General features: G+C 41.5%; 1 protein-coding gene across 3 annotated transcripts; it reads left to right on the top strand.

Moving 5' to 3' along the window:
• Positions 1 to 148: 148 nt before the first annotated feature.
• Positions 149 to 9643, top strand: LOC115579083 (uncharacterized). 3 transcript variants are annotated; one of them, XM_030412565.1, is made up of 13 exons: positions 149 to 554; positions 957 to 1025; positions 3423 to 3447; positions 5592 to 5678; positions 5778 to 5917; positions 6026 to 6145; positions 6724 to 6769; positions 7164 to 8130; positions 8250 to 8370; positions 8467 to 8532; positions 8652 to 8753; positions 8858 to 9122; positions 9244 to 9643. In XM_030412565.1, exons 1-13 carry the CDS (start codon positions 501 to 503, stop codon positions 9477 to 9479), a joined length of 2298 nt encoding a protein of 765 aa, XP_030268425.1. In that variant the 5' UTR covers positions 149 to 500; the 3' UTR covers positions 9480 to 9643. The 3 variants fall into 3 exon arrangements, with proteins under 3 accessions (XP_030268425.1, XP_030268426.1, XP_030268428.1); XM_030412566.1 differs by lacking the exon at positions 3423 to 3447 and having other exon boundaries at positions 340 to 554; XM_030412568.1 differs by lacking the exons at positions 3423 to 3447; positions 5592 to 5678 and having other exon boundaries at positions 489 to 554.
• Positions 9644 to 9730: the final 87 nt, after the last annotated feature.

Raw genomic sequence — 9730 nt, 5'->3', positions numbered from 1 at the left:
CTCAGTGTGTACCATTGAGTCTGATTGCAACCAACATCCTGTCCGAAGGGGGGCGCAAATGGGCGCACATCAGGTTTAATCGAGACTTCCGCGTTTCCTGTGGAGTGCGCTCGTTTTGTATACCGTGTTGGTTCTTTGACGTTGGTTGCTGCTTACCAGGGCGACCCCGCTCATGCGGGTGTTCAAGGACGAGATGAGCGAACATACAGGAAGTGCCCACATGTTTTGTTAATTCAGTAATTCCGTCGGACATAAACAGAACTAGATGAAGTCCAATACATGCAATACAGACCACGCATAGGCTAATTTGATAGCGTGAGCATGATAACAACGCGCGAATTGCGAGCTAACTGACAACTTTGCCGTTTGAAACACGTTTGGTAGCGTCGGAATCTTCCGTTGTTTCTGCTAGCTTGATAAACGTCGCAGAGCTAAGCTAAGCTACAAGTGGTGTCTTGCAACGTTACCGCTAACGCAAGTCGTTTAACATCCACCCAGCAATGGACTCTCTCGAAACACCTTACGACGAAGAGGCTGAATTTATCGAATGCACGGTAAACTAGCCAACGTTAGCTCACATGCACCGAGCTAGCTTAGCTAATGAAGTTAATGACTGCAAGGTGCAAGATAGAAATGCTGTGTGGTTAAAACATGGGCTTAAATTAGCTACTGTCTACAGCCATCAAATACAGTATAAACAACCCACCTGAAATAAACCAAATAAACCCTCCTCTTCACAAGGGTTATAAGTAACGATACTTTTTGCGTAAGCTGTATTTTTATTTGTGGTTTGTGTTGCTGACTGCTAGAACTGCGTGACACTAACATGTTAGCATCCCTGTTACAGCAGCAAATGACATAGACTACTTAAATTATGTGCAACTCACCTAATAAATTGGTAACACATCGTAGTTGGGTAGGATATTGATAGATGCACTTTTTCTCTTTTAATTCAGGTCTGTGAAAAATCCATAAGAGGCGATACCTTGTTCAAGATACACCTGACTTCACCAGGACATTTAAAGGTACACAGCAATGTTTACTGATGGAGGAAGATCTACGGTCAATGGCAGCTGTGTGTCTACAACTAATGCTCAGTTCTAACTGGAGTTTTTACCATGATTTGTGTTTATTTCCTTTTTGTTCATTCAAAGGTTTTCTACAACTTAGGGAAAAAACTCAAAGCAGGAAACAAGGAGCATCTTAAAGTGATATTTCGCTATTGTTGAAGTCATTGACAACATCTGGATTTTGGATCCTGGCCACCACAACTGAGTGACTGTTAAGTGTTCAGTCACAGGGAAAATGAAAGCTTACAGACTTTTGTCTTTGGTCACCAAGAAGGCTATTGTCTCTTTCACACACAGTTCCTGGTTCGGCACTGGGGTAACCTTTCAGGCACCGCTAGTGATTTATCACTATTCTCACATGCACCTACGTTCACTTCCTTGTTGCTCCTTTTCACACATGCTGTGGCAATCCTGGTATAGATTGGAAAAAGGACAGTCCAGCAGATGGGGTAATTAAACATGTATGGATCCCAGCTGCCATGAAACGCAAATGAAGGAAGAAGATGGGGCAAGGCCGGTTAATTGTGGAAGACGTCTTGTTATTCTCAGGAACATGGCGAGTGAGGAACTGCTTTGTGGTAGTGTTCTTGAAATGTATTTGATATTGAACAAGTTTGAATGTTCTTTCATGATCTACATGGCCCCAAAACATCAATCTGATACATTTAAAAGGAACATATGAAGAGTGTTGGATGCTGAACTGGACAGAAGTAGAGACATCAGATTCAAATCGACATCAGTAGAGTTATGAGGGCTTCTTTTGGTTAGAGTCAAAGCATCTTTCCTCAAAGGGACCTGACCCTTTATGTGCTTGCAATGTTACTGCTTTCATTCACAACACAACCGCGCTTGCGCTCCTGTTGGCACATTGCCCCGTGCAGGAGATGGTCCTGGACAGGGATGGACTAAGTTTATGGCACACACACATATTTGCCTCCTTGTCTCACATCATCATATGTAATCGATTATGATGGAGCAAACTTATTTGCAAGAACTGTAGGTGTTGATTATCTTGATTCCGAAGAAGCCATGTGTTTTCTGGAGGTCATCATCTGTTCTTGAACTTGCATTTTTCTTTGTCCTCGTCAAGTATTGGGACTCAAGGCTACAACAGTACAGGTTGTAGCCATGACAATTTCCAGATTGATTGTTGATGGTTTTATTCACAACAACAAGTAGAAATCCTGAATACTTTAATGGACACTGGAACGATTTGAGTAAAGCTTAAGTCTCCAATTGACAAATCTGGTCAAGTGACCTTAGTTGTCCTGTGAAACAGTATTTCGTGAGAGATCATCTTATTATTTTTGTAAGTCCTCTGAGTGGTTTTCTCATACTGGAACTTTTATTAACTGAAACATGTTCTGGAAATGATCTGTGTCTGCAGAGAAATGTTTCCAACTCCTTTTGGAAATTTGTTACCTCAAGGCCTTTTAGGATTTCTGGACAACTGTCTATACAGTGCATACTGCTGGACACTGGGCTTATTCAATGGCCCTTTTAGACAAGCTGAGTCAAACTGTACCCCGTTGGTCTGCATGACCGTATAAAGGTGCTGAGGTGTGTTTGAGTCGTGCCTGAGAAAGACTGTGACCGCTTCCAAGCAGGTTGCAGTGACGTCAGATGAGCTTTGTCATCATTCAAGGATAAATAGTAATTTCCTCTTCCTCTGCTTGATCCATTTTGTCATCCTGTCTTCATTTTTCAAGTGGCAGATGCCAAGGAAAATTGCATGCCACCAAATGATGACACCCTTCAAGTGGGTGGCCTTGTCTTAGTGGAGATTCACTGACACAATACTTAACAATTTGGGAATAATTGGACAACTGAGCATTACAGATACTGATACCGTGTTCATGCTGTGTAGCACTTCAGTCCTTTTCAGTACTGGCAGACTGCACTGACCATTGAAGTAATGCACACAAGCAAATGCTGCTGGCTCTTTTGGTCATTTTGGTTATCTTGAAGAAAACTGGATACGACTTCCCTGTTTCCAGACTAATTTTCACATCAGAACTGGTCTTCAACAGTTACAATAACCTTTTTCCAGGATAAGGGCTTCATAGATGCAGGTCTGTTAAAAAAAACTTGCAGATACGCACATTCCTTTTAACTTTCCTACCTTATTTCCTTATGCACTTATTATGAACAAAACTCAATCATAATGGGTAAGGATGCTCACCTCTGCTGCACCTCAAGTGGGCTGTGGTTCTGGCTAACCATTATGTGTGAATTTTTTTTCCCATTATATAACTCTTTCTCTGTTTGTAGCAGTGGTGAACTCTAACCAGTATCCTGTTTACCCAGCACTGACTGACTCAATTTTTATTGCTCTCCCTTTGTTCCTGGCAGAAAGAGGATGCCTTGGTTGCTGCGGGTAAGTAGACGTCATCCTCAGCCATGTAATTTTGTTCTACTCTGGCCTTGAGTATATTTGCTGTCTTTTCAGTCCACACACAAAGGTAACAGAGGTCGCTCTTATCTGTTGCCTGGTTTTAATGTTTCAGCCTAGATCATGTTTAGATCACTGGTTGTGATCCGTTAATAATAGTTATAATGGATAATGGCTAAACAGCTGTCCAAATCCAGCACATCTGATTTCCAGACTGATGCAGGTCTCATGATAAATTAAGTGCCAGAACTGGCACATTATTCTGGGTATTGATCCTGCCTTAAGCTACCCAGAGTGTTGTTAACTAGAACTGGTTGTCAGCGCCATTGTCACTTGGATGGCCTGTTGTGTTTATACCTTGTTTATGATGGAGGGTCGACATTTCACGGTTCACCTTGTCTTGGGGAATGAGATGATTGCTCTCTGCAGTTGAAGCATGCTGGGGAAAATATCTCTGGGACAAGAGATCTCATTGACTGATGGATAAGCATATCTTTTATGGCATGCTGAAAGTTTGTTAGTTCGGGTCTTGTAATCACATAATGTGCACAGTTCTTCTGTGTAGAAAATTGCGTAAATTTAACTTAAAGTGTTGGATGAGAAACTTCTAGTATAGTGATCAGTCACTGATTGTCTAGGAGGAAATTACCTCCATTGACACCTGCACTCATTTACCAGCGGGAGAACGATTATATAGCTACCACCTGGACTGGATACAGCCCCAGATGCAATGGCATCAGGAACTTGGATAGCAGGTGAGCTGTGCTCAGCACCCTGTGAGCTGGGCTTCTTCTGGGCACAACTGGCTGGCTTTGAGTAGTCACCTCAAAGAACTGGCCAGCACAGGCTTACTGGTGCTTTCAAGGCAGCCCCAAATTTCTTTGCAGTCAATTTTGGCAGCTACATATATCACTACAGCTACATAGATTGCTGGAATATCTTAAACTGGGTCCAGACTTTTGAATCCTTCTACTCCACTGAGATACATCTGACATGGTGACATGAAACAACGCTTTCTAAGTTGAAAAACAATCAATCCAAGGAGCACCACAAGGGGGAGTAACGATTAGCCATTTATCGCCGATGGCTGGACTGTGAAGCAATGTCAAGCTGTGAGCCGGAACCAAGAACAGTTGCAACCACTTTAGACAAGATGGAAACTGCTACCAAGGCTGTCTCCGTCTTATCAATATTGCCCATCATCGTAGCTGCTTTTCTATAAACATCTGTGTCGACTTAAAATGACGCTCTTTTCAGGTGGACACATGGGTGTCTAATGATGGGCTAGGAATAATTGAACCCTACTCCTACATTGAAGTTGTTTAGATTCGAGGCAGTATCAGACTGAAGATGGACAAGATGACCAATCAAGTGCACCATCACTCATTAAAAATCTCTGCGGTTCAACCCAGAGAAGCCATTGCGTTCAAGAAATATCAGCAATGTGTTGGGCAACTCTTCACATCAAACAAGCTGATTGTTTGATCTGACATTTTGTTGCCTCGTGTTATCACATTTATATAAAAGAAACAGCCACAAAAATGTCTCCCGACAATGCCTGTGCAAGTATGTTATTGTGCAGCCTGGGCAAACAACTTTTTTTCAGGGTTTTTTTTTTGTATGGTTGGAAAAAGAAATTTTTCTCTACTGTTGATAATCAAAACAACGTCCGAATTTTGCTGCGTTTGTCATAAGATGTCACAGGACTCCAAGGCCGTAGTGCCACACCAGGTGTTACTTATTTTTCAATACCGTAAAATCATCCTGGTCAACATTTCTTCACCTTAAGATATCTACACAGGAAGACCAAACAATCATGGGATACAGAGGATTGAATCCCACATTTGTTTTCTCTGCTGATGTAAGTAGAGCAGAATTGGAGGACAGGAGCATTCAATGATGATTAGTTGGAGATCATACATAACAACATATATGGGTACTCGTTTATAGTAGCCAGATTTCTGTGGAATTCAACCCTTCTGCTGCAGCTACAGAAAACAGTCTTTGCATATTACACATGGCCTGTTTATACAAATTGAACATGGGATCAAGCACTATTGATGCTTGAGGGAGATGGTTGACATCAAGTGCGTATTAAGGAAATTAATACCAGTGTTCTGTTTCCTTAGGGCTTGCTGCCAGACAGCGCAACGTACCGATATTTGAGGACATCGTACATTATCTCGATTACATGAAATTGGAAGAGCCTATCATTGGTGGTTAACTTCATACCACATTTTTTAACCATTTTGTTCCATGTTAAGTTAATAAAATGTATTTTTAAAAAAACAAATGTTTTCTTTTTTTGTCCTTAGGTTTGAGCTATTTGGAAGAATTGCCTTGTACTAATCCACAGGATGGCCCCAGATATACATGTAGGCTGTGTCATCAGACTACAATCCTAACTGAAATGGTCCGTCATTTGATTGGACGCAAACATCGGCAGAAATATGTGGTAAGCATTGTGACCATTTTTAGAAAACTCCAGTCAAACCTATTTGAGTTCCTGCTTTGCTTTTTGAAAAAAAAAAATAAGGAGGCCTTGCCTTTTGTGTGTATGTAGGAACTGAAACGACCAGACCTGGTGACCTGGGATAAACAAAACATAATCACCCAAGGAGGGAAGATCATCCGAGCCAGAGCACAGATAATAGAGAGACAAGATGGTCGAGGAACTCCAGTGGTGGGAAATAACAGATTTTAGCAACCACAGATGTTGTGTGTGTGTGTATATATATATATATATATATATATATATATATATATATATATATAGATAGACAGAGAGACAGAGAGAGAGAGACAGAGACAGAGAGAGAGAGAGAGACAGAGAGACAGAGAGACAGAGAGAAGAGACAGAGAGAGAGATAGAGAGAGAGAGAGAGGAGAGAGAGAGAGAGAGAGAGAGAGAGAGAGAGAGAGAGAGAGAGAGAGAGAGAGAGGAGGAGAGAGAGAGAGAGAGAGAGAGAGAGAGAGAGAGAGAGAGAGAGAGAGAGAGGAGGGGAGAGAGAGAGAGATAGAGAGAGAGAGAGAGAGAGAGAGAGAGAGATATATAGAGATATATATATATATATATATATATATATATTAGTATATATATATATATATATATTAGTATATATATATATATATATATATATTTAGTATATATATATTAGTATATATATATACATACTACATACATATACACACAAACATTTAAAATCATAACAAAATAATATTGTGAGAAATTTGCATTGTTGATGTTTTTTTGTGTTTCAGCTGATGGCGAAAAGGGGAATAGAAGGCAAATCAAACATCTCAAGAGGTATGTTCATACGGTGAATTCTGTGTACTGGGAATTTCTTCAATAGGCTCACACATGACAACAAATGATTTCATGTAGTCCCACAAGCTGTATAATTCAGTGTTTGGGAGCATTTAATACTGTCCAGGGAACCTAGTGTGACTTACTGCATTCACCTACTTAAAATTATTATGTATTTGTAATTTTTGTCAACAAATGATGAATTGACCTCTGCTGTAAATCAGAAAGAATACTTGAGGGCCAAATATCACCTGCAGTTGACCAGTTTACGTGTGGCAGCACGTAGGAAGATGTTGAGGACCTTTGCAGCTGTAAAGGCACTATTGTATGTGCACATTAGTCTATATTGAGTACTATTTTAAATAACTAAAATATGTTTACTCTTGTTTCAAAGTTCCCCCTAGGCAGAGGCAAAATAGGGACCGAAATATCTCTCAGACTTTGGCCAAACAACATGTGGCATCAAACCTACCAAAACTCATGGACTTTCAGGAAGAGTTCTCTCAACGGGGGAGGTATCCCCAAGAGCAACAAAATGTTCCCCCATCCCACCCAGAAGACCCTTACATGTTGAACCGAGCCAGACCAATGCACCAACGGAAGGAATTTCTCAGCCATGACCGTTTAGGGGATGAGCTGCAGAGGGCCGATCACAGGGAAAGTGATTTGCGCAGACGAGAGTATATGGAACCTGATTATCCTAGGGACTATGAAGAGGAATTTGTTGAAGATCCACAAAGAAGAGCCACACTTGAGCCCGGTGGCACTCCAAGGTATCATTCAATGGCGGAGATGCCCCCTGGCCAGGCTCAGCATGAAAAGTATTACCCTGAAGAGGCTCCTCCTTACAGGAAGCCCTACCCAGAAAGAGATCTGCTGAAGGAGTTCTACTCTGAGGAGGTTAGGCGTGGGCAAGTTCGTTCTGCCGAGCCTCAGCCTTCACAGCCGTTATTTCCAGAACGTAATAACCAACGTTGGTCTCTGGACAGGGAATCTGGTAGACATGACAGTATGGATAGAGCAGTTGGGCAGGGGTCGAGTGAACCAGAGGCCAAGAGGAGGAGCTTCCCTGCGCATATGAGTGACAGTTCTCGTGACCATTTGTTTAGTGTAATTAGAGATTACGGCCACCAAATGAGAGAACCATATCAAGAGGAGGCAGATGCTAACCCTGGGCCAAGCAGACCAGGACCCCCCAACTCCCAGAGACAAGTGGAAGTTAGCAGGCCCATGCCTGACATCCCAGAGCCATTCCGGCGCTTCCTGAAACGGGCCGCTGATGACGAAGAACATGGGAAAAGGAAAAGAAAGAGTCGCTTCTCTGATGCCACTGCAGAAGAGATGGAAACGACAAAGGAGATGTGAGTGAAGATGTACCTTGTTGTTTAAATATAGGGATATCTTTGTTTTACTTTTGATACTTTTGAAACATGTTACGTTGTTGATGACATTTTGGACGTGTTTGATTTCCTCTGAAAAGGTTCAGTGATGAGTATGGACCTCCAAATCAAATGTTTGGCAGCCACCCAAGACCAGTTGGTACACCATTGAGACCTGAAATCCATAGAATACAAAATTCTGACATTTACTCAGATTCACAGGTAATATTAATTAGTCAATTGACAAGTAACCTGCTAATATTTTTTATTATGCGCTATATATTTTACAGTGATGCCAAACCTGTTTGTGTTTTTTAGAGCGCGCATCATACTGAAAGCTACCAAAGAGGAGGCTCTGAGTCAGCGGCTGTCTTTGATATGCTGGTGAGATAATGAATCCTTAACTGTAACACACATGCAGTGATGTACTATAAGTTATATTACCATTCATTAAAGGGTGGGTCCTAACTATGTCTTTTTCGCCCGCCACTTTTCTCTATTAGAAAAACGTTGAAATTGAGAATGCGCAAGAGGCTGACTTCCTAAAGAACAAACTGTGTGACCTGCTGAAGGAATTCAAGGCCAAAAAATCTGAGAAAAATGGGGTATGTGCAGCCCTGTGTAGGGTCACACTTTCTCAGGAAACATGTAGTTAAATTCCCTAAGAAGCAGTAGAAATTAATTACAGATGCATGTTTTTTTGTTGTAGCAAAACAGCCGCGGTAGAGCAGCTGTCTCCAAAGACTACAACAACTTAAAGCCGGATCCAGAGCTGTCTACCAGATACCAGTATGAGACAACACGCAGAGAAGATTTAGACCTTAGACGACCAGAAGAGCCCTACTTTCAAGAAGATCACAGAGAAAGAGGCTGGGAGCAGCATGAGCATATACCTGATGAGCGGCAGCAAGAATACCGCCATCCTGTACAGGGGGAACCCAGACACACAAACTCAAACAGAAGCCGTTATGAGGGTAAAATATGAAATGTATATTTGTATGAAGAATTTATTTTTATTTAAACACTGCATACCAGACATTGAGTTAGTTCATACTCATCGTCATTTTAAGTTTTTTTCTATGGTTTCTATTTCAGAGGTTTTTGGGCGACCTGCTACTCATCCAGATGAGCCAGCTCGTTATCCAGAAAGGTTTCAAGAACCCATGCACCCTCGTGACTACCAACATGCCGCGGAGGAGTTTTCGGACTCCCACTCATCGGCACCTTCCCTCCTCATGGAACAAGCCTGGATGGACAGGGGCCCTCGTCCCCGGTACTCCAACCTGGACAAAATCACCTCCACACTCCTGGAACTTGTGGGAAGGAAATAGTCGACATATTTTCCAGATATGTGATAAAATACTTGGATAGAAATATAGGTTAACGTTAAACTGCATTCTTTATTTTTAATTTGTTTTAGATATTTGTGAATAATTTTGGTTCTTAAAAAAAGTTTAAAGTCTGTTTACTCAAACATTAAAACTTGTCTACTGCAGCCCTCGTTTCTTCAATTCTTCATATCACCATCATCACCAGCAGTAAAAATGCCAATAGTTGTATTGTTTTTTGCAATAATAGTTGT

The sequence above is a fragment of the Sparus aurata genome, chromosome 3 (assembly GCF_900880675.1).
Source record: "Sparus aurata chromosome 3, fSpaAur1.1, whole genome shotgun sequence".
Lineage (NCBI taxonomy): Eukaryota > Metazoa > Chordata > Actinopteri > Spariformes > Sparidae > Sparus > Sparus aurata.
Note: the sequence above shows the minus strand (reverse complement) of the source record. Positions and strands in the feature narration are given on the sequence as shown.

What these genes read in the sequence shown, in the direction of transcription:
- LOC115579083 (XM_030412565.1), top strand. Translation starts at nt 501, where the DNA reads ATGGACTCTCTCGAAACACCTTACGACGAAGAGGCTGAATTTATCGAA. An exon ending in ATGGAAACGACAAAGGAGAT is followed by an intron (nt 8,131 to 8,249) that starts GTGAGTGAAGAT and finishes TCCTCTGAAAAG; the next exon opens with GTTCAGTGATGAGTATGGAC. An exon ending in AAAAATCTGAGAAAAATGGG is followed by an intron (nt 8,754 to 8,857) that starts GTATGTGCAGCC and finishes TTTTTGTTGTAG; the next exon opens with CAAAACAGCCGCGGTAGAGC.